The sequence below is a fragment of the Gracilinanus agilis genome, chromosome 3, assembly GCF_016433145.1.
Source record: "Gracilinanus agilis isolate LMUSP501 chromosome 3, AgileGrace, whole genome shotgun sequence".
NCBI classification, from domain to species: Eukaryota; Metazoa; Chordata; class Mammalia; order Didelphimorphia; family Didelphidae; genus Gracilinanus; species Gracilinanus agilis.
The window spans coordinates 133,214,210-133,239,924 of NC_058132.1; the positions used below are offsets into that span (position 1 = coordinate 133,214,210).

General features: G+C 37.1%; 1 protein-coding gene across 1 annotated transcript in view; it reads left to right on the top strand.

Annotated features, from left to right (window-relative positions):
• Window positions 1-25,715, top strand: part of STARD13 (StAR related lipid transfer domain containing 13) — a 603,909-nt gene that overhangs the window by 224,167 nt on the left and 354,027 nt on the right. The window contains exon 5 of the mRNA XM_044668262.1: window positions 5,544-5,579. Within this exon, the coding sequence (XP_044524197.1) occupies window positions 5,544-5,579 (36 nt within the window). The remainder of the gene's footprint in view (window positions 1-5,543; window positions 5,580-25,715) is intronic.

Here is a 25,715-nt window from a genome sequence, read left to right on the forward strand (position 1 = left end):
ATGTAAAAAAAAAAAGGAGAGAGAGAGAGAGAGAGAGAGAGAGAGAGAGAGAGAGAGAGAGAAAGAGAGAGAGAGAGAGAGAGAGAGAGAGAGTTCTGAAACAAACTCATGGAGAACAATGACATGGGGGAAATGGAGGGGAATCCCACTAAATAATATGAAGGAAAGTTTCATTCTATTGTTCTAATTTCCATACCATGCAAAAAGCTACTCTGCTTGACTTCGGTAAATAACAATCATTTTTATTAGGACAGATCTCTGACACTTCCTAAGATAATGGAAAGACCTTGACACTATCTAGGGAAGTAGAACTGGTTACCAGTCTGTTTTTGTGATAAAGGACCTGAATGAGACTTCTATACCAGAAATCTCTTTATTCTAAAGTAAGAAAAGCAAGGAGGCCTCTGTTAACCCAGATTAGAAGGAAACATTTTCTAATATGGGACTTGTTTTGTTTTTGTGTCTCTAGCACCTGCATCATGCTAGGCACAGAGATAAAGCTTAATATAAGCCCATCAATTTCTTGATTGGGGTCCAGTGGTTTGTTTACTGGTTACTGATTTGATTTGGCTAAAAGTGCAACAGAATGTCAGACAGAGGCCCACATTTTGGGACATTGTTCCTGAGATCAAGTAACCTTGAACCCCAAGTGATGAACTGTTGAAAAAATCTTGAGAGATCATCTGATCCAATCCTCCCACAGACCTAAAGAGGTTAAAAGATTTGTCCAGCGTCACAGAGATAATTTGTGACAAATCCAATAAAATCTATGTTTTCTGATTCCTAATCTAGTGTCCTCTCTAATACACCAATGCTGTATAAGTCAACATTCATAGAAGTTCTTTAAGATTTACAAAGAATTGTATGTTAATATTATTTGATTCTCTAAATGGTATGTGCTATTATTACCCCCATTTTACAGATGAGGAAACTGAGGCTGAAAAATATTATGTGCCTTGCTCACAGTCTAGTAAGTGATTAAGGCTGGATCTGAATTCAAATCTTCCTGACTTGAGAGTACAATGCTTTACCTACTGAATCACCAAACTGCTATATCATGGTCTTTCTTCATATTAATAGCAGTTACTCTTTTAAAATGATCACCATGTTTGGAAAAACGTACCAGGAAAGATTGACATCACTTACTTAGAAAAGCAAGTATGTAAAAAATATCAATGTATTTTAGTTAAAGTCTATCTTGGAGCAGCTCAATCATGAAATAAATTTATAGGCCTTAGCTTAGGGTTTTAATAACTGTTGTGGCCTTAAACAATATTTTGCTTTTCTCCATTTTATTCTGAGCAAGGGCAGTCATTATTAGCTGGTCCAGATTCTTTATGGAGGAGATCAAATTGAGTGTCTTACTTGTTCCATAGAGATCTGCACGCTAGGATCATGTGAGGACAAAAATACTGACACAATTCTGCTTGTTGCTATTGTCTAAAATAATCTTAGCAACAAAAAAGGATTAGAAGACAAATCTCCAGAGTTTTTGTCTATTGTTTATACGGAGCTTGCATAAAATATCAAGTGTGCTTATTATTTATCCATTCATCCATCGATCTATCTACCCATCCATTTAGTTTTTTATTCATTAATTTCTCTTTCTTGCAACCAGGCAGTTTGGTGAAGAGGATGGTCAATTATTGAATAGGGAGAGAGAGAAAAAGTATTAATCTTGTGATTTCTTTAGTGAGGCAGCTATCAGGTGAAGAAACTCTTCCAATGCAGGTCATCCCTACAACCTGCAGTCTTAGAGAGTTACCTAGAGAGAACATTGAGAGGTTAAATAATTTTCCAACAATCACACAGTCATTACAAGCTAGTGACTGGACTTGAATCGATTACCTCCTAGCTTTGAGGTCAGCCCTTTCTTATTATTTTATAAATTTTCCAAATTCATCATAACTTAGGCATGGTCAAAATAGACATGGATAGTTAGATAGATAGATTGATAGATAAATAGATGCAGATACAGATATATAGACACAAACACAGAGATATGTAGATGAAGACATAGAAATAGATAAAGGCATAAATATAGACTTACACAAAGACATGGGAACAAATATAGATATGGATAAAAATGTAGACAGATATAGATACAAACAGATAGAGAGACAGACAGAGGGACAGAGACAGACAGACAGACAGACAGACAGACAGACAGACAGACAGATAGATAGATAGATAGATAGATAGATAGATAGATGGATGGATGGATAGTTGGATGGATAGATAGAGAGATAGATAGATACAAATACAAATATAGATACTGACAAAGATATAGAAATCTAGATAGAGATGCAGTTGTAGAGATAGAAATGTAGAGATGTATTAAGATTCCTCATTCAATAAACATTTATTAAACAACTACTATGTGACAGTTATTTTCCTAAGCATTGAAATAAAAATACAAATATAGATATACAGAAACTAGTATAGATGAAGATCTATAGATATAATGTGCAACTAGAATATCTTTTAAAAATCTAAATTAAATTGTAATGGAGAGAGCTTAATACCATGGGGAAAACAGAACTGGCTTTGGAATTAAAGGATCTGAGTTCAAATCCCACCTCTGCCACTTACCACTTGTGTGACCTAGGGCAAGGTCACTTAATCTCCTTTGGCCTCATGTTCTTCATTTATGAAATGAGGGGACTAGACACCTCCAAACTTATAACCCATAAAATATTTCCAAACTGCATCCTGATGAGGATATACTGAGCATATCCAGAATATAATTCTATCCCTCTGACTCATCTTTTCTTCTTGATTACCCCCATTTTCCTCTTTTTTGTCCCACTCATTTTCAAGTGTATTCATACCACAGACATATATATGCACATATACATATATAGCTATGTATATAATTTAATCCAAAATTTTAGAAGATATTCTAAATGTACATTTTGGCTACATTTGTATCTGAATCTGCATCTCTCTATCTATATATGGATAAATAATTATATTTACTATCATTGGCTTCCTTCATATTCCTATATATTTTATGCAATTAAAAACTTATTCTGAGAACATGTTCATGACTTCACTAGACTGACAAAGGGGTCCATGAAACAAAACCAGGATCAGAATCCTTGGTTGTCCAATCCCTTCATTTTTTTTTCATATAAGCGAAGTGACTGCCCAGGAAAGAGAAGTATATCCTTTCTTGGGTCACTCAGAAAACTCTAGGGCTCTGACCCAGGGCTCCTCCATTATACCATGTTACAAACCAGCATCTGCTCTTTCTTATGGTTCTCTTAGTAAGTGTTATAACTAATCAGCACAAGGAAAACAAGCAAGGTTTTAAACTTATCATTCTTGTTCTTAATAAAGGATATGTTTATCAATGATATGTTACTACTAATAACAAGAATGATAAATGACACCCTTTTTCAGTGGAAGGAGGTCTGGTCTTAGAGTCAGAAGATCCAAGTTCAAATCCTACCTCTAATATTTGACAGTTGTGATCACTTAAATTCTTAATGTCCTAGGCAACTCTATAAGTTACGAAGAGTTGGAGATCTTGTTGAACCTGCACACAAGTGAGTTTCTTATGTCACTAAAGTCACAGGCCTAGATGAAAAGGCAAAACAAAATAATGAGAGCTACTTGTTTAGTTGTGTCCTACTCCTGGTGACCCCATTTGGGGTTTTCTTGGCAAAGATACTGGAGTGGATTGCTATTTCCTTCTCCAGCTATTTTATAAATGAGGAAATTGAGGTAAACAGAGTTGAATGACTTGCCCAGGATCATACAGCTAGTGTTTGAGGTCATATTTGAACTCACAAATTTGAGTCTTCCTGACTTCAGGATTGGCACTGTCTACTGTGCTACTTGGCTGCCCTTAATGCAAAGAGAAAAATCATAAGGATATAGATATTTCTACCAGCTCACTGATGTTTCATAACAATGATCTTTAGGTCCCCTTTTCTTTGACTGAATTCATTCTTGGTCTGATCCAAAATTAGTCCTCCCCAAAGCCTGTGATCCCCTTTGGGATTCATTTCTGGGATTCATCTCTTCTACCTTTCCTTTGCAGAAGGAAGTAGAATTCAAATTCACTTGGTGTCTTCCTTCTACTCTAGCATACAAGGAAGGTAGACCCTGGGTTGATCCAGTGACTGTAACTTGGACCTAGTGAGGCTCCATTAGGATTTATTTGAATCTCAGTTTCTTCTGAGCGCCGCAGTTGCCCCTTTTTCTAGCAGGAGAGTCTTCTTAGATCAATTCCCATCTATCTTCCCTCACCACCACCTCCAAATTTAGTCTGTCATTGCTCTGTAATCTTTTTGGAATTAGAAGAAAAATGTTTGGATCACAGTGGAAACAGAGTAGTCTCATATTTTTGCTCCAAAACTCCAGAAAGTGAATCTTTCCCAGTACTCTGATAATGGAAAAACCTGTATCCATAATGAACTACTTGGTGTTTCCCAAATATGCCCAATATTTTCTTTGCTTTTATTCAGGCTGTTCCTTCTCCTTGGAATGCTCTCATCCTAATTTTCCTTTAACAAAACCTTGCCTATCCTTCATGGCCCAATTCCTTATAAATTACATTTTATTATATTTCACAGAGACATAGAAACACGATTCAAGAAAAGCAGCACCCAGGGAACCTGCCTTAGCACAGAGGGATATAGTCTCACAGTGACAGACTATGCAGCAATTTGATCATACATCCCTGTGCAAAAATGCTGCTTTCAGCATTAAATGGCAATGCCCCCTGAGGGCAGGCTTCTCCCCAGTGCCATTAATACTTGACATTTCTGTAGTACTTTACCTAAATTATCTCATTTGAATTCATAAAACGACCCTCTGAGGGAGGTACTAACAGATATTATTAACCCCATTTTAAGTCTGAGAAAAGGGAGGCTTCAGGAATTGCAATGAATTCTTCAGGATCCAATTCAAAAAGCATGCTTATACATATGTATTTCCTTCCCCTTCATCAGATATGATCCTCCTATTTTCTTCATTATTCCTCATCTATTTTCTTGTTCCATATTTATTTCCAGATTTGTCTTATACTCTTACTAACTTATAGACTCTCTAAGAGAAATGTGTCGTGTTTACTCTTGTTTCCCTAAGGATACTTACCCTAGTCCCCTGAGCACAGTGAGTAATCAATAAACACTGAATGAATGAATGAAGGCTAAAAATCAACATTTTTTAGAGCTCCAAAAAGTCAAAGATGGTGTCATCTGTGTCCAATGTAATTCTTTGGAGAGGGTACCCAGGATAGTTTTTATTCTTTGAATAATAGCAGCAATAACTGACATTTATGTAAGCAACTGGAGGTTTACCTAGTGATTTCCTCATGACAAATCTGTGAAATCTGTAGTATGAATCTTACACTATGTGTTACAAAGGAATAAACTAAAGCACAGGGAGATTAGATGATTTAAACAGTCACGAAATTTTTTAAGTGTCCAAGAAAGGGCTTGAATTCTTTGACATCAGGCTCTGGGCTCTTCCCACTGTGAAAATTCAATGACTGTACTAGTATGATTGATTGTTGACTTTTCCATCTCCAGGGTGGCCCCAGGAGTGGCAGGAGCGCACCCTAGAAGGTAAGTGTCCTTCCTTACTTCCGCATCCCCTTCCTCCCCTGGCACAGCTGGCACAGCTGGCACGCTCTGCCAGCAGTGGCCTCGGGTTAGGTGTGATGACGAATCAAATTCCCTTGGTGGAATCTTCTGTAGATGTTACTATTTCACAGAATGTTCCCTTCCAACTCAATGCTCCCCACTTGGTGTTTTACTTGACCACATTTTTCTTGTTTGTTTGTGCTGACTTGTTCTTAGTCATGCCTTCAGGTGGCTCAGGGGGGCATATCTTGGGCTCTCTCTCTGGATCACTACCTATTGTACCTCACCTGCCTGCCCACATTCTGCCTTACAGCCACAATAGCAGCTGGACAAAGACCATGCCCTTCCTGGTTGGGTTTTTTGGTTTCTTTAATGGTGATCTCTTTTTTTCTATTAAATAACAGCTAAAAGTGTGACTGATGTCAAGCTCTTCTGTTTAGGGGACACCTTTTTGAGGGTTCTTTCCTTTCTTTTTCCCAATCCCATACAGGGAAAGGGATTATGTATTTGACAAAGATCTGAGTCAGTGAAGTCTCCAGCTACTGACTTGTATTGTTTCACTTTGCCCCTGATCAAGATTTCCATAGCCTTATTCTCTTCCTCTCAACATGAGAGGCCTTAACTTGTACTCTCCTGCCTGTCATTATCTGACTCTGGAATCTCCTGGATGGTTTACTGGGTGATCAACAACTTTCTTCCATGGCTACTTATCAATAACAACCTTTTAGACTTACTCAACTGACTCGTTTATTTACTTACTTAAAAAGCCTGAAGAGGTACATGTGTTTGGAATGTTCTAATGATAAAGCTAGGATCAATTAAGAGAGAGAGAGAGATTCTCATAGAAATTCACAATTCTGGAAACAAATTAAATGATTAAGGTATGTATTGGTTTATTCAGTGTTAATTTTACCTAACTCCAAAGTGATAACCATGCAAAGAGATAACTAGAAGAGTAGGGAAGAGAGGTGGGAGTGACCTAAGAAATCTTTCCTGCCAGAAACAAGAGGAATTGATTGCCAGTCAGAAGTTTTCTTCTGAGGTGTAAATAATTCCTGGCTGGGCCCCTTTAGGTCCAAGTAACAGCAAGCAAAGTCTGGGGAGAGGAATTTAATTCAGTTCATCAAACACTTATTAAGCATCCTCTATGTGTCAGGCACCTTGTTATAAAAGAATTTGTTTAAACCCCTTCTTTGCTTATTTTGTCAAATAATTTGTATGGTATTGGGATTAGTTGTTCTTTGAAGGTTTGATAGAATTCACTTGGGAATCCATCCGGCCCTGGGGAATTTTTCCTAGGAAGTTCCTTGATGGCTTGTTCAATTTCTTTTTCTGAGATCAGGCACCTTGTTATAACAAGATTAGATACACGGATACTAAAAATGGCCATTTCTGTCCCCAAGAAACTTACATTCTGCCTGTAGTCAAGGGAGCCCAGATATGGAGGGACACAATCTGAGTTAGAATCTGATTCTGATCCTTCTCAAGAGTTCAAATTTGGCCTCAGACACATATTAGTTGTATGTCCCAGGATGAGTCACTACTCTGTTTCTCTCAGTCTCAGTTTCCTCATCTGGAAAATGAATAGAGAAGGAAATGGCAAGCCACTCCAGTCTCTTTGCCAAGAAACCCCAAATGGGGTAATAAAGAGTTGGGCATGACTGAACAACAATTCTGGAATTAAATTAAGCTATTGAGGTGTGTACTGTTTTTTTCAATGTTTTTTCCTCTAACTCCTAAGAGATAGCAACACAAAGTAATGAATTACAGAGTAGAGGAGTAGGGAAGAGAGGTGGGAATGACCCAAGAAATCTTTCCTGCCAGAAATAGGAGGAATTGATTGCCAGTCTGAAGTTTTCTTCGGAGGTATAAATAATTTCTGCCTGGGCTTTATCTGATGCTTTATAGCTAAATGTCCATATACAAGTCACTTAACTTCCCTTATTCTTAATTTTCTCATCTATAAAATGGGAATAAAAATACATTTCTTTCACAAGGTCATTGGGAGGAAATATCCTTAACCTGTTAAATTAATAAGAGTTATTATTATCATCCTTATGAAATACTACTGATGTCAGTTGACAGGAAAATAAAGTATATTTAGAGCAAAGATTAGGAGTCAGTAATGTAATCTCTCCTTGTCCCTCTCATTTACTACTGATTTATGGAGTAAATGACCTTAGGAAAGTCACTTGAACTTTGAAAGAATTCCCCAAGGATAAGATGAGGATGATATGTAACTGGGAGAGCTTGAGAGGCCTTGATGAAGATATGATGTAAGAGTCAGATTTTTTTCACATGCTTATGTGAAAAAGCAATTCATTTTTCCAATATATTGTTTTCCTTTTTGAAAGCTCTAAGAAATCTCAGATTGAGAAGCATAAGAAGAAACTTCAACTATGTGTTCTAATACTATTAACAAGAGTCTGAGGCCTGAGATCCATAACAAAAGGGACTATTTTCAGAATTAGCAACTGATTTGCCCACTGTTGCCAAACAATCCTCCTTGTCCTCTGCCCAAATTATCCAATAACAGCTTAGTTTAGGGATCCATATTCACCTATTCAAAAAACCAAACAGAAATAAAAAATCTATTCTTATTATAAGAATCTAGATTTGCTTTCCTATAATGTCCAATAGACAAGTAACATGGAATAATTACCTGGGGGGACATTTATTTATTTATTGAGCCATTCCTTTGGCTTTTAGTCTGTTACAGATCAGGGAGATTTAAGCAAGTAACACAGACCAAGCACAATAAGGGAGAGGTGGAATTTTACATTGTACACATTTTAAGTGCAGTCTAGCAGGACAGGGCTGGAAACATTTCCAGTACAAGTTTGGTCCTCCTTAAAAACCATTTCCCAATCCTGTGACTGACATTGCTGTAATCACTATAAGCTCCTACTTTGTGCAAGTGTCATATGAAGTGATTTCCAATGCTTGACATGCTCTCTGTCCTCCAAGAATTTATATTTTAGTTTCATCATCATGATCATGATCTTCATGACACTGTAGAATCATAAAATAACTGAGTAGAGCTGGAAAGGAACTCCAAAAAGCTCCCTCCTCTAAATCACACACTTTACAACTGAAGGAAGTATGGTGTAGAGAGATTTAAGCGACTTTTCTGAGGTCACATAGGTTACAAGGTGTCAAAAGTAGTATTTGAAACAAGGTGTTCCAGTGGCGGACTTTCTCCTGACTCTACTGTGTAGGGAGACACAGACTGCAAAACGTTGATCCTTAATCCAATTATTTAATTAATTACTTGGTTGGCACGCATTATCATTACATCATTTATTTATTCATTCATTCATTCATTCGTTTGTTTGTTTGTTTATTTATTTATTTATTCTGTTGTTATAATTTGCTACTAAGAGCAATACAATGATCCAGGATAGTTCTGACAAAGATTGCTATCCACCAGAGAAAGAACAGTTGGAGTAGGAATGAATTAATAATTAAGTTTTAATTTAATTTAATAATTACTGTAATTAATTGTCTCAATTATTGTGTTTAGAGAGAAAACCAGAGATTAATTCAACTTTATAACCATTGATTAAACACCTGGTATAATGCTAAGCCTCTACACACAAAAAGACAAAAATAAAATGGTCCCTGCCCTCAAAGACCTTATATTCCATTAGAGGAAAAATATGGAATTGATGATGAAAGTGATCTGGTTACACCTCTTAAAGGAGAGGCATTTGGATAGAATCTTGAAAGAAAATAGAGATCCTAAGAGGTGGAGATGAGGAAGGAAAGCACTGCAATTATTGGCTAAATTGCTGATATAAAGGCAGATTAAAAAGATGGAAGGTCGTATATGGGGAACAACAAGGAGACCAGTTTGGTTAGATTGTAGAGTGATCAAAGGATAGTCATATGCAATAAGGGCAGCCATGTGGTACAGTAGATAAAGCATTAGGCCTGGAGTCAGGAAAATCTGAGTTTAAACCTGGCCTCAGACACTTACTAGCTGGGTGACCCTAGACAAGTCACTTTACCCTGTTTGCCTCAGTTTCTTATCTGTAAAATGAGCTGGAGAAGGAAGTATAAAACCATTCCAGTATTTTTGCCAAGAAAAGTTGGATTTATGGGTTCAAACCAGATTCTGAAAACCTTCAAACACCAGAGGAATTGGTATCTTATCCTACAGAAAATAGGAAGAAGCTAAAGCTTCTTGTATAGGGGAATGAAAGGATCAGAATCGGACTTTAGGAATATCCTTTTGGCAGTTGTATAGAGAACAAAATTGGAAAGAGACTGAAAGTCAGGAGACCAGTTAGGAATCTGTTAACATCGGCAAACCAGAAGTCAACAAGGGCAAGAACCAGAATGGTTATAGCATGAAGAGAGAGGAGACAGATGTTGTGGAGGTAGTATCAATATGATTTTTTGCTGGAAATGAGGCTCTATAGAGAGAAATAAAATAAGGATGACTTTGTGGTTGTAAACCAGAATAATACTGAGAACAGAATGGAAGAGAGGAAGAGAAGGAAGCAAAAGGCAAAAACTTGGACTAAGAAAAAGGAGAATCAACAAGCATTTTAAAAATTATATTGATTTTTTTTAATTCATGGATAAACGTGTCTAAGAAACATAAATCCAAATCATACTTCCTTCAATTTCTAACCAAAATGTTTAAAATCTTCAGTATTATAAAATGTAAAAATAACTCATCTGAAAGTCAGGAGATTCAAGTCCTGCCTTTGTTACCAACTAATTGTGTGACCTTGAGCAAATCCCTCAGGCTTTGTGCACCTGCACTCCCAAATCTATCAAATGAGAGAGTTAGAAGAAATGGCCTCTAAAATCCTTCCCAGCTCAAAAAGGTTAATAGATTTCCAAAAGAAGAAAATGAAAACATTCTATTATTGGCACATCAGAAGAGCTACAGAGTTCAGCCCATGGAGATTGTTTCTGAAGCTCTGCCAAGACAAGTCAATAATCATTATCTACTTTGGCCAATTTTGTGGGGATGAATATCATAGTCAGAAGAAAAGAGGAATGAGCCTTTCAGAACTCTATATCTTGGTTAGTCAATAAAAGGACTTATTTCTTCTTCCAGTTTATAGTCAGAAAGAGAAAACATCCAATAGAAGTGAACAATTGGCTCCAGTGATGGTGTCACAGAGGCACATTTGCTTTATGATGCCAGAATGATGAGTTCCTGGCAAGGAATCCTCACCCCCTAACAAAGACCGGAAAGAATGTTTGGCAGATTTGTTGAACTAATCAGGCTAGTTTTAAATTGAAATTTGAAGGAAAGGGAGTAAAAACCTATAGAAAAATGTAAGATTATTTATTAAAGAGGAGATAGTTATGTTTGACAATGAAAGAAGAATAGAAGTGGAAGAGACAATAACAAGGAAGAAAGCTGATCTTGAAATGTTAAAAGTAAATATGACCATAAAGTATTACCAAGATTTTGTTAGGATAGAAAATGGAACGATATCTTTTATATTCACATGAAATAGAAGAACAACTCTATAGGTGACAGGTGACAAAGTATATATGTATATACATATTAAATTCATATAACCCAGGGCAGAGGTTCTTAACCTTGGGTCCATGACTAGATCATAGGTAAATTTCAGGGATGTGTGAACTTGAATGGGGACAAAATTACATCTTTAATTTCATTAACCTTTGGTTTCTTTTGTAATTCTATGTACATTATTTTATATACTTTCTAACTTTATTATGAGGAGGGGGCCATAGATTTCACCAGATTGCCAGAGGAGTCCATGACCCACAAGAGAACCACCATCCTGGAATAATAGCACAGTGCAGAACATTTGAGCAAGAATAAAAGAAGGTAGAAATAGCAATTGTATCATGGTAGATTTATAAGAGAATGTCTTTCCCAATGGCAATAATGATATTGTTGATAAAACTGATAAAAATATAGTACTCCAAGGCAACAACAAGATGTTACAGTAGAAAGTGTGTTGAATTTTTTTTAAACCCTTACTTTCTGTCTTGGAGTCAATACTGTATATTGGCTCCAAGGCAGAAGAGTGGAAAAGGTAGGCAGTGGGGGTTAAGTGACTTGCCCAGGGTCACACAGTTGGTAAGTGTTTGAGCCAGATTTGAACCTAGGACCTCCCATCTCTAAGCCTGGCTCTCAATCCACTGAGCTACCCAGCTGCCCCCTATGTTGAATTCTATGAAGTCAGAGGATCTGAGTTCAAATCCAAACTCTGTCCCTTCATTAATTATTTACTTTGGAAAAGTCACTTAACCTTTCTGTGAGTTAGAGGCCATTTTAAATCCTCATACATATTTAGATGATATTAATCTGTCTCAACAGCAGCTATATATAAAAGGCCTTGACTACAACCTCAATATGAACCTTTGTGGTCTGTCTCCCTAAAAAGAAAAGCTAGTTGTCTTAAAAGAAGAAAGGAAATCCATAAGGCAGAGGTGAAAAGGAAATGCATTCTGAGAGTGGGGAATGGAGTCAGACTCCATGTGATATTTGCATTTGGGTGATCAAATTCTCTTTTGACAAAAAATAGTTTAATTCAGAATATAAATTTCTAGATTTAATTTGGAAATTCTTCGAGAACATTTGGGTCCTATCTTTCTGTGGAATGTTTATACTCAAAGAAGATCAGGCTCTTAAAAACCTGCAAGTTATCACTGTTAAGTTCAAGTTCCTCATACCAGCTTGGCACATGATATATATATATATATATATATAATATACTTATGTATATTTTTTAACTTTAGAATCAATGGATTTATTTCCTTATGTACACAAAGTTTCAAGATTGTTTTTTTGTTCATTTATTTAATTAATCAATTTAGAATATTTTCCCATGGTTACATAAATCATGTTCTTTCCCTCCCCCCCACCTCCTCCCATAGACAAAGAGCAATTCCACTGGGTTTTACATGTGTCATTGATCAAGACCTTTTTCCATATTTTCCATATTATTATTTGCACCAGGGTGATTGTTTAGAATCTACATCCCCAATCATATCCCCACCAACCCATGTGATCAAGCAGTTGTTTTTCTTCTGTATTTCTACGCCCACAGTTCTTTCTCTTGGCACATGATATATAAAAAGGCAAAGCACTGGTTTTTGTATGTGTTAATAGTATCGCTTCCCATAACTATCAATGCTCACAAATAGCTCTTAGGAAAAGCACAGAATCATATAGTCATCTATTCAGAGTCAGGAGAGATTTCATGTAGTACAACCCTATTATTTTACAAATGAGAAAACTGAGGTCCAGTGATATTAAGTCCCACAAAGTCACACAAGTGACATCTTGAACTCAGATTGGGTTGTTGTTGTTCCATTGTGTTTGACTCTTTGTGATTCCATTGGAGTTTTCCTTGGCAAAGATGCTGAAGCGGTTTGTTATTTCCTTCTCCAGTTAATTTTACAAGTGAGGAAGCAGGGTGAGAGATTTGCCCAGGGACCCATAGCTAGCAAGGATCTGAATCCAGATTTGAACTCAGATATTCTGACTCCAGGCCCAGTGCTCTATCTACAGTGCCACCCAACTGCCCTGAACCCAAGTTATCTGGCTCTAAATCCTTTGCTTTTCCCACTCCACCAGGCTGCCTTTCAATAGATACTTCACTTTAAATTTTCATTTTATATTTCTAAAATTCTGCTTTGTATGACTCAAATTTTTCTCCATCATGCATCAGTATCAAAGTCGTGAAAAAATTTTTTGTTTTCAACATTTACCTTGTTTTGCATGTAAGAAATACTAAAAGTCCTAATATAAGCAATGCTATGTTTTAATTCCTCCATATTTGGAACTGTAACTGCTCATTTAAAAAGTCCTTGATGCAAACAAAAATTCAAATCATTTGTTCTCGGTTTTTAACACAATTGAAGGAACATTATAAATTATAAGTAAAAATATAAATTATAAATAAAACACTCAGTCACTGGTTTTGGCCTGTCCTAGGGCTAAATGGGAATATTTAAAAACCTACATAAACAGCTCTCATAAACACTTAGTTTCCTAAAATTTAAAAAGTAATTTGTTTGCATTTCTGTGGGCAAGTATGGGTAAGGCTTACTCACGAAACAGAGCCAGCAGATTCTCATGATGACAATCATTAGGAAGAATAGGTGGAAAGGGGAGAGCCCTGTTAAGTTTCTCACCTCCAAATTCTAAAAGGCCAAGTTTTCACAAGACCATTTCATACATATATACATTGGACAGCCCTCTGGGATCACCGAATCTAGCTTCCTCAGAACTTTTAGACTGAAATAAAAATATCACTCTCCCCCTTACTGGATTCTTTGGTCTGACATTGGCTGCCCATGTGAACAAATGGCATTATTTGGCTAGGGGGACTGGACCAAGCTCTCGAGGCAGAGTTTCCCACCAGGATACCATAACCAAAGTTCTTGTTCTTGGAAGGTTGAGCTTGAGACCTATCTATTAGGGATTAGTTCATTGATGTTTCTAAATTAGTCTGTTAAGGCAGTTAACCCAATAATGAAACAGTGAAGAACAAGAAATTGAATGAATATTGAAATGCATCTTAACAAATTCTCTTTCTCTTTGGATTAGAGCAGCCACATATTTGGGTCTCCTGTTGCAGAGCATCTATTTCTCATATTTATTGTCTTATTTTTTACCTTTTGTATAGTCTCTTTCCTCTATCTTCTTCCAGACCAAGTTCAGGTGCCATTTTCTCCTTGATGCCTCCCCTGATTTGTTTCCCTTCCTGCTAGGAAGTAAAGTTTTCCTCCTTGAATTTTCTGAGCATCTCAAACTTCTCTAATGTACTTAATCATTTCCTAATTCATTTTACTAATGCTTCATGTTTATAGCCCATCATCCCTACTAAGCCATAAATTCTTCGAGGAACTTATTCACGCCAGTTTAGAAATTTGTTTCCCCATTGTCTAACACGATGTCATTTTTTAAGGTAGATAAATTTTCATTAAATTTAGAGGCAGCATCACATAATAGATAGAGTAGTAGACTCTGAGCTGGGGAAACCTGGGTTTAAATACTGCTTCTGACACTTACTAGCTATGTGACCCTGATTAAGTCACTTACCCTTAGAGAGCTAAATGGCACAATGAATAGAGTACTGGCCCTAGAGTCAAGCAGACCCAAGTTCAAATTCAACTTCAGACTCTTACTAGCTGTATGACCCTGAGCAAGCCACTTTATCTCTTTGCCTCAGTTTCCTCAATTATAAAATGGGAATAATGATAGTATCCTCCTTGCAGATTTGTTGTAAGGATCAAATGAGATCATATTTCTAAAGTACTTAACATAGTTCCTGGCATGTATTAGGTGCTATATAAATGTTTATTCCCTTCCCCATCCCTTCTCAGTCCTATCACAAGTAAAATGGGGATAACAATAGTATTTACCTCAAAGAATTGTTGTGAGGATTAATTGAGATACACAAAGCACTTTAAAAATCTTCAAGTGCTAAACATTTGTTAGCTAGTGGTTTGGACTGAATTGTTAGAATCCTTCTCTTTAAACCAAACTATGGTAGAACCATCTTAATTTCTGAAAATGCCTATTATTAATGTCACTAAATATAAATAAAATGAGGGACTATATATAATGTACTAATAGAGTTTTGAACTTTGAAATTAAGGGAAACTGGCTTCCAATCCCATCTTACTGGTTTATAAAACTATAGATGAGTCACTTAAGCCCTTTCAGCTTCAGGTTTTTCATCTGTAAAATGGAGATTTGTAATACTTGAAGTGCCCCTCTTACAGGATTATTGTAAAGATCACTGAATTTTTTTTGTTTATTTAATTAATTAATTTAGAATGTTTTTCCATGGTTACATGATTTGTGTTCTTTCCCTCCCCTCCTCTCATCCCCCTCCCATAACCAACAAGCAATTCCCCTGGGCTTTACATATATCATTGATCAAGATCTATTTCCATATTATTGATAATTGAACTAGGGTGATTGTTTAGAGTCAATCATATCCCCACTGACCCATGTGATTAAGCAGTTGTTTTTCTTCTGTGTTTCTACTCCCACACTTCTTTCTCTGGATGTGGATAGTGTTCCTTCTCATAAGTCCCTCAGCCTTGCTCTGGATCATTGCATTGCTGGTAGTAGAGAAGTCCATTACATTCAATTGCACCACAGTGTATCAGTCTCTGTTTATAATGTTCTCCTGTTTCTGCTCCATTCGTTCTGCATCAATTCCTGGAGGTCATTCCAGTTCACATGGAATTCCTCCAGTTCATTATTCCTTTGAGCACAATAATATTCCATCACCAACAGATACCACAATTTGTTCAGCCATTCCCTAATCAAAGGACAGCCCCTCATTTTCCAATTTTTTGCTACCACAAAGAACGCTGCTATAAATATTTTTGTACAAGTCTTTATTCCTTATAGATCACTGAATTTCTGAGTCAGAAGGAAACTTATTTGGGTGCTAATCTAACCTATCCTTCACCAGGAATTCTCTCCAAAACATTCCCATCTAGTATTCCTTCAGCCTTAACTGAGTCCTCTATCTCTCAGGGCATCCCATTCCACTTTGGATAACACTAACCATTAGAAAAATAGAGTTTTAGAAAAACAACTGTTTGAACACATGGGCTGATGGGGATATTATTGGGGATGAAGACACTAAATGATAACTCTATTCCAACTATCAATAATATGGAATTAGGTCTTAATCAAAGATACATGTAAAACCCAGTGGAATTGTGCATTGGCTAAGGGGGATTGGGGGGTTGGGGGATAGGGAAAGAACATGAAACATGTAACTATGGGAAAATATTCAAAAGAAAAATTTAAAAAAAAAAGAAAAATAGAGTTTTCCCTCTTTGCCTCAATTTGCATTTTGCAGCTCCTACCTACCCAATGGGGCCAAAGAAAACAAGTCTAATCCAGGTGATAGCCATTTCAATACTTAAGCAATTATCATGTCCTTCCTAAGTCTTTTCCGGGCAAAATATCCCCAAATCAAAAGATTAAACATGTAATTTTTTTTAATCCTAAAGCACTGTACTGCTATTATTATAACATAAAACTATTCCTTAAAAATATTTTTCAAAATACTTTTTGAATTTTAAAAATCCCAAGTAATTTACTTCATCCAAAAGTTGTCATTATTTGCTATCAATAATAAGTATTTTCTTCTGAATGGTAATCTCCCAGAGGCAATGTCTGTGCCATAGGAAGAGCCTGCACCCGGAGTCAGAGAAGAAAGATCCAGGACCAAATATTTAGTCCAAACTGTTCACCATTTGAGCCACGCTCTCATTCTTCATTTTGCATTGTTTTGGGAGGAAGGTTGCTACTCTATTGCAGATGTTGATCGACAGATTATCTATAATCTGGGAAAAGGAGAATGTCCTTTCCAGTAGTCATTTCTCCATAATGGTGTCTATTTCCATTGGCATGGTATTATTGTCTTTTTAGTTTGCTTCTTCTCTATCAGGATAGCAAATACTTCATAAGATAAACCAGTGACTTGTGTAAGCATTGGCAAATCAGTTTTTGAAACAACTCTCATCTCATATCCGAGAGCAAACACTTGTGGTTTACTCTATGAATAGCCTGGCCTGCATCTGAATCTGGAGCTCAACACAAGTGCCTTTGTTTCAACTGATCTCAGCATCAGTTGTAAAAGCTCTTAGACATCTGCCAAGAGCCTCCGCCATATTGTACCTTACAAGTCAGAGACAAAAGAGCCTTGGAATAATGCAACAAAGCATGATTTCTACGTTCTGTTTACACAGAGTTCTGGCCTGTCGCCTTGGTGCCAGTTGACATTTGAATGGAAGTTAGTGGAAAAGTGGTCCATGGGAGGATTATCGGATTAGGCTCCCAATTCCTGCTTAATAGAGTGGCCTTGCCTGTGGATACTAGACAGCCATTAAAGTTTGGTTTCGCTTCGTAATTAGGCAGGATGTGATGATGTGGCTAAATAAATGTAAAAACTGGACTTTTTCCATTCATTCCATCTCATCAGGTAGAATGTGACATGACAAAATGGTCAAAGGAAGGATGAGTCCTCTGAAACTAATAGCAGAAGGAGCTTCTTGGCTGAATGTTACCTCTGTGCTCATTCCCACCCCCTCCATGTTTCCTGCCATCTTGCCATGGCATTTCTGGGCATGAACACTGAGTAAAGAATATAAATTCTAGCACTTATTTAGATTAGAGGAGAAGTAGCAAGGGCAATGTGTAGTACTTTACAGGAATTATAAGGAACGGAGATTTATTGGGTGTGTTGTCATTTGTTTTTTTAAACCCTAATATCTTTTATCTATATCCTTCTATATTAATTTTTTTATTTGTTATAGGGCTAGGCAATGGGGGTTAAGTGACTTGCCCAGGGTCACACAGCTAGGAAGCGTCCGAGGCCAGATCCGAACCTAGGACCTCCCATCTCTAGGCCTGGCTCCCAATCCACTGAGCCATCCAGCTGCCCCCAGTTTTGTATATCTTTTTGCCTCCATTGCCACTCTTTATGTCAGTCCTATGTCATAATTTTCTGGAAGGATAATTCTCTGAAAAGGACAAGGAAATATGGGGACAGGAATGGTACATACTTGCCATACCATTGACCATGGAGCCAAGTGCAGAAGGATGTCCTTTATGGTTATGCTAAAGTAGCTGTGTCCTGAAGAAATCTTTATGGGATATTATGTTTTCCACTCTTGGTATGTCTACAGAATTCATCTACGGTTAAGAAAAAAAGGAAATGTCTTCAGTTACATGGGTGGTGCTCCCTTTGAATCCAAACGAGCACCCAAAGAACTAGAGCATTCTTTGCCCAGGAGAACTGACCCATCCAGAGTTTCAACCAGTGATTATGAACAAAAATGCATTCCTATTTGTTATCTGAAATGTATGGGATCAAGTAATGGGTAATTATTGGCCAATTCTAAGAACAAGAGTCCTCTGACCCCCTGCCGACTTACTGGGAAGTCTCAGGCACGTTACCAAACCATTCTGCTTCACTGTTTGTATAGCCCAGATAATAGATGTTTGTAATCAAATCCATACCCTGAGAGATAAGAAACTCCAAGGAAGTCTAACGTGTTATTTTCCATTTCTTATGTTTGCTTTAAATTAGTATGCACAGTATGCTCCAATCACATACAATACCAACTCATGCCTTTCCCCCAAACTACCCCAATACACCAGTATTCCCACAGCAACACTGGCATTGCAACACGGATTAACAACAATATCCCTGCTTACAAAAAAACAAACTGGAATGAGAATAAAAGTAAATTGCCTAGAACCTCAATCATGCCCCACATAAATGAAGTCCATGTTGAAAGACAAAACTGGCCAGCCAAAGCTATTTATAACCCGATGCTTATTATTACATTTTTAGTTTTACTATTCACAGCTGTTATTAATTTGGTTTGCTGAGACTTGATTCACTTACTGTAAGCAATTAACCATATAGGCGTAGTTGGGTCCACAACGCCTAAAAGAGTGTATTCTAGAAGTTTGCATATTGGTGTTTGAAATTTAAATTCTGTTCTCCAACTTAAAAAAAAAAATTGTACTATCAACCAGGCTACAAAAACCCATTTTACCAGTAGTGTAACAGAAGTGAGGAATTGTACTAAGAGAAAGCTACACCCTAACTGACATGTTCGTTTTTCTTTTCTTTTTTGGGGAGGGGGTAACAAGGAGGGTGGGAAGCTTCTGTTAACAGGAAGGTGCTCTATTGCACTGGGGAGGGGGAGAATCTTGCAAAGAAATCCCTGAGGAACTGAGAGACGGGGACAGGGACTCTGAAGGAATGTTAGGGATGCGTGTTTATCAGCTTGCATTTATAAAACACATGGTTGATGAGAGCCTCTGACAGGAAGGCAAACATCCCATAAAGCTGACATCATTCGAACAATTAATTCCCTTTCTTTCTATACCTGCTAGATCTCAAGTAGAACAAAAGAATGTTGTGGTTCCCCCTGGAAACTCCCCCTACAAATGGTCAAGACAAACTCTCTTTCCCTCCCTCACTCACTGTTGGACTCCTGAAAATGCTATTTTTATATCAATCCTTTCTATCTGGCTTCAAGACACTTGGGTTCCATCCTCCATACTAGAGCTGATTAGTAATATGGACAACGGTCAGAGATTTTATAAGGAAGACATCTAATTTCTTAGCAGACTGAGGTTTTTTTTGTGTGTTTTTTTTTGTTGTTGTTTTTTTAATATTCCTGATGATATAAATAGAGAGTCTCCAGGGATTGGCCAGGGAGGTCTCACTTTACTACAGAGCATGGCAGTTTCCAATATGGAAGATTCCAGTTAAAGGAAGAGAGTGGGAAATGCCAGGCAGGAAGAGGGACATATCCAGAGAAGAGACAGCCTGTCACAAAAAAAGGTGAGGCTGCCCTAAACATTGAGGTTTTCTGGACTAACTGGTCCAATCCATTTGTTTTTCATTCAAATGACTCATTAAGTTTTCATTGAGTCTGTCAGTGTCTCTACTGCACACTTTTAAGAGAAACATCCAGAGAGGTGTAACACATGCAGAAAAGAAACCCACTAGACAGTTGACTGGCAAGCACCTAACCACATCTGTGTGTCTCTGCCCAGTTCCCATTTCTGTTCTCTGATTAATTCATATTAGACTGGGCAGGCTCTGTTGACCAAGGGGCTCTCATTTCATCTTCAGGCACTTTCACTTGACTCTCCCTCCCCACATTCCAGCCTCCCTGGCATTTTTCGAATTCTAGCTAGCCTCTGAGGATAGCCTAGGCAGATACCTTTGTTCCATTGCCTCCCTGCAACACCTCCTCCTCCCTTCAAAGGATAGCAGCCTCCTCCAGCCTCTGACAGCTACTGCTTCCTGACCCCCACCCTCCAGCCTCCACCATACAGACCTGTCACCCACTGCTGCTCAGACCCTGCTCTCTCTCTTTTATCAGACATTGAACTCTTGGCCAAAAAAAAAAAAATTGGCCAAATCATAAAAGTTAAATTGGATTCATTTACATGTAAAACCCAGTGGAATTGTGCATCAGCTAAGGGGGGGGGGGGGTAGGGGGATTTGGGGAGAGGGAAAGAACATGAAATATGTAACTATGGGGAAATATTCAAAATAAAAATATAAAAAATAAAAAAATAAACATTTCTCTAAAAAAATAAAAAATAAATAAATTGGATTCATTATTGCTAAGTCACCAGTAAAACCTAATCTTGACATTTCCTACTCACTGGTAGCATGTCTGTAATCTCATTGGTGTAGAGGAAAGACAGCCCATTGTCATGAATAGGGTATGATCTGAAGAACTAAGAGCATTCAAATCCTGCCAGATGGTATTAATATTTAGCAAAGGAAGGACAGAGACAGGGACTAATTTCAGAGACTCAAGCTAAGTATCACAGTTGATACAATCTAGAAAAAGAAACTAAGTTTTTAAGTAAAAATGAGATTTGACACAGATGAACATTGAATAGTTGCTATTGGGTTGTGACTCATGCAGGAATCCTTTCCACATCACAACTTTCCCTGTTGTGATTTTGATATATTGCCAGTCAGCATAAGAAATTAAATGGGAATTGGGGGGGGGGGGAGAGTTTTGTGCAAGCTACAATGGCAGGCAAAGGCCAGCAAATGACCCAGAAAATGTTTACAAACTCAGAAATGCATATGTGCAATACATAATAGCGACATATTTTATCATTTAAAACCAAAAATATACAAATTTTCTTTTTTTAAGTTAAAATAAGTAAAAAGTTAAAGTTCGCGAAAAGAATATGAAAGTCAGCCAATGATACATGAAGGCTAGAAATGTAGAGATATCTTAGCATTGGCCTACCTATAGCCTATGACCAAATATTTAACCCAAATTTTACTCTAAGGTGTTGTAAACACCGAATAAAAGAAAACAGAAAAATCTGGACTTCTTCTCTGATACAAAGAAAGGGAAGACCAAAAAATTTACCTGGATTTTCTAGATCAAGGGGGTTGCCACACCCCTGACCCCAATGATATGAAAGGGATACCTGTACATAGGAGATCATTGAAGGATCAGTCATTTAACTTCTCTGGATATTAGTTTTCTCAAAATAATAATAATAATAATAATAATAATAATATCTCTCATTTTTGAAGAAAATATTCTTGATACTGGAAGAGAAATAAAGAGCTGGACTCAGGGTCAGGACAGTCTGGATTCAAATCCTTCCTTTCACTTTTACTAACCCTCTGTCTCTTTGGGCCTCTATTACTTCATCTGTAAAACAAAGGGATTGGACAGGGTGACTTCCAAGTTCTCCTCCCAGATCTAAGCCTATAATTCTTTAATCTTGCATTGTTTTCCTAATAATAGTTATAGATTCCCTGATCCATTTACCTTCTTTCTACATTTTCCTTATGAAGAGAGACAAGAATTTGCCAAGTCAGCTGCATGAATGAAGTTAAAGGCTCAGGGAGTAGTAACATCAATATATCAAGGAATATATTTGACCTAGATAATAATCTATCTAGAATTTAATCTAAGATAGCTGACTCAGGGTGGGGAATGTGGGGGTGGATTATAATTTTCTCAAGATAATTGGGAAATGCAATTATATTTAAAAATAACTTTTAAAAGTTGCCTGAGACTCAGGGACTCATCCAGGGTCATAATTAATAAGCATCTGAAGGGGGATTTGAACCTGTGTCTTTTTATGTAGCTCCAAGACACTGGGGCATACTCCAGCTTGGTGAAAATGGTACCATTTTATATAGTCTTTACAACTTATAAGAAGGCTTTATCTCATTTGCTCTCATAGCCATCTCAGTTTCTTCATCTGTAAAAACCATAAAAGTATAGATGTCTTTAAGACAATGTGGAAAACAAAGGGAAGACATTATGAAAGGGGAAGCAGTATAAATCAATGTATTTTGTAGATGGAAGAGAGAGGACTTGACACTTGTTCAAAGACCCCTTCCAGCTCCAAATTTTATGAACCCAATGAAAAATATGAGATATTAGTAAGATGGAAAGGATTGAACTTGCGGTTAATAAGACTTGGGTTTGAATCAAGCCTCTGATTCTGCTCATCAACTGTGTAACCCATGAGGAAGTCAATAAACTTTTTACTAAAACTTAATTTTCTCATCTATAAAATGAGGATCATGTCATTAGTAGTACCTTTTTTACAAGGTGGTTTTGAAGTTCAAATCAAGTCAAATATACAGAATGGTTCCAAAACCTTAAAATGCTATCTACATTATAGATATTATCATTATTATTATTCTTATTTATCAGGCTCAGAAAAGTTAAGAGAATTCCTCAAATTCACAGAGATAGTTTTAAGTATCTGGGCCAGGATTCAAATCCAGCTATTTTTGACTCCAAGTTAAGAACACTTTGGATTATTCTTCTTAGCTAAGGAATAAGTCCTTCCATGGTGGCCTATTTTAGTTTTCTTCTGCCACTGAAGGGGGAGGAGGGAAGAGAGAGATATTAGGACAACTATAGATTGAAATTTAAGAGGCGTTGGGTGATTCAGAAACCTGATCCAACACCAAATTGAATCAGAACCTTAAGAGGGACATTAGACAATACAGGCCTGTCAGAGGCAAAAAAAAAAAAAAAAAAAAAAAAAAAAGCCTCAAACTAGTATGGAATAATACCAAGAAAATCATCATATGAAAGATTAGGCAAAAGCAGGATTGAAGATAAATAGATCAAGGAACTGGAAATGATGGGATGGGGTAGAGAGGAAATTCAGTAAATGACTAGACAGTACAAAAGCCAAGTTCCACAGAGTGAGTAAATTGTTCTTCCTAAGCAGTTTGAGAACATAAAATGGGCATCTTGGCATAGAGCCATCTGGTCCTGCTATAACCATATTTTTCCAGTCTTTAAGGAATCCTGCCTGCTGGCCCCTCTAAAAGTGTTGCTATCTTTCTCACTCCAATCATCCTCTGAATTGTACTGGAGAGTGTCCTAGAGGCAGACTACAGGCCGCCTGGATCTGAGGCATGACCCTTATTGCCTCTTTGATGTCTTCATTGTCTGATTCTTTGCCCAAAGTAGCTGAAGGGAAGGATTGGAGGGCATAACACAAGTAAAAACTGGAACTGAACTTGCAAACTTAACCTCCTTAGTTCATTTGTTTTTAGCAAGAGACTTGCTGGCTAGAGATATAATATACTCAAAACAATCTCTAAACTTGGGATTCTATAGAAACTCAAGTTACCCGTTGTAGTCCAGGACCAGGACCAGCAACCAAGGATGCTGTCCTATTGGTCATCCAGGCAATAATACTGGGCAAATCAACATCAAACCAAAGACTGGAAAACTTCATTTGGCTGCAATCTGGGAAATTAATTTCAACTCCAGTTTTCTTGAAGGTTTTATCAAGGGCAAGGACTGTGTATTCTTTTTTCTTTTGAATTCCCTAACAGTGCCTAGTATAGTTCGCTGTATAAAGTAGGCACTCTTTGGGTGTTCTCTCTGTTTCCAGCTGCAGGCCTCTTTCCTTTATTTCCAGTCTCACAGACTCTACTCATGATGTTTTAAAAAAAATGCCAGCACTGAAAGTGACCACTTTATTTTTTGTTTGTCCTTGTATGAGCAGTGGGTGGGTCCCCTCTTCTTTATGTGTTTCTTGTATTAATTCTTTTTGAAATGTTAGGAAACAAAATCCTTCTTTTCATCAACTTTGAAAAGCCAAGTTGTTTTCAGACTTCTGAAGTGCTGCTGAGATTCAATGTATTTATATGGCATTCTCAATTTCTAATCATTGTGCCAGCCATTTTTTCTGATTCATATGAATAAGAGTCTATAATAGGAAATAATATACTCTCTAGTTATTATCACAGAATCAGTGAGTCCTATAAGTAGGTAGGATTTTAGAGAACAGAATCTGACCTCCTTAATTTTATAGATGGCCATTCTGGTGCCCCAATTTGTCCAAAAACAATTAATAGAAGAGCCAGAAGGAGATGGTTGGTTTCCTGACTGATATAATTGAAATGTTCATCAAGCTATGTCACACTATAATAGAAGTTCAGTGGAAAATCTGACAAGTTTAAAATTTTTATTACTTTCAATTTGGCACTAAAAGAAATATTTGTGGGATATATTTAAATATGTTTTAAAAAAATCAATCAAGCAAGCTCAGCCTTTTCCTACTTCCTCCCTCCACCCCCTTTATATTCCTTTCCTATTGTTTAAACTAAGAAGGGAATTTTAAAAACATCATCTAGTTCAATCTCCTCCTTTTACAAGTAAAGAATTAAAGCCCAGAGAGTAAAACAAAACAAAACAAACAAAAAAAAAAAACTGGCCCACAGTCAAATAGATATTAAGTAAATGGCCAAGTGGGGATTTGAACCCAGGTCCTTTTATTTTAAATGCAATGTTCTTTCCCCTTCTCTGGATTGGTCTGTGTTCTTATATGATAGAAAATAATTTTGATACATTTTATCTCGCTGTTGTAGATAAGGATAAGTATATGCATGAAAGTAAATTGTCTGTGACTCTGCCCCAAAAATCATTTTCTAATTAATATGAACAACATACAGAAAAGAGCTCCTTTAGAAATATCCTGTAAGCTGTCTTATACTTACTGGGTATACTCCATGTCCTAGAACTTTCTTATTTTCCTAGTAGTGACCCAGCACCATAAACAAAAAAAAAAGGCGGGGAGGAGGTTTCTGACCAACGACACTTTTGTTGTTGTTCAATTGTTTCTGTTGTGTCTGACTTGTCATGACCCCATTTGAGGTTTTCTTGGCAAAGATACTGGAGTGGTTTGCCCTTTCCTTCTCCAACTCGTTTTACAGGTGAGGAAACTCAGGCTAACAGGGTTAAGTGACTTGCCCAGGGACACACAACTAGGAAGTGACTGAGGCCAGATTTGAACTCAGGAAGAGGAGTCTTCCTGATTCCAGGCCCAACACTCGGTCTACTGAGCCATCCACCTTCCCTATTTATATATGAAGAAACCGAGGCCTAGAAAGTGTAGAAAATTAATACTGAATTGAGATATTTTCTGTGAAATTATTTTTAGTCCCCTGAAAAATACTTTGACTATAGGGCTCAAGATCAAACTGTCTCTGCCAGAGGCTACCTTGAGCCCTCTGTTCTTTAGTCTAGATGTAAATGCTGGCAGGGTGGAGACCAGATCTTTTTTTTTATATCTTAACA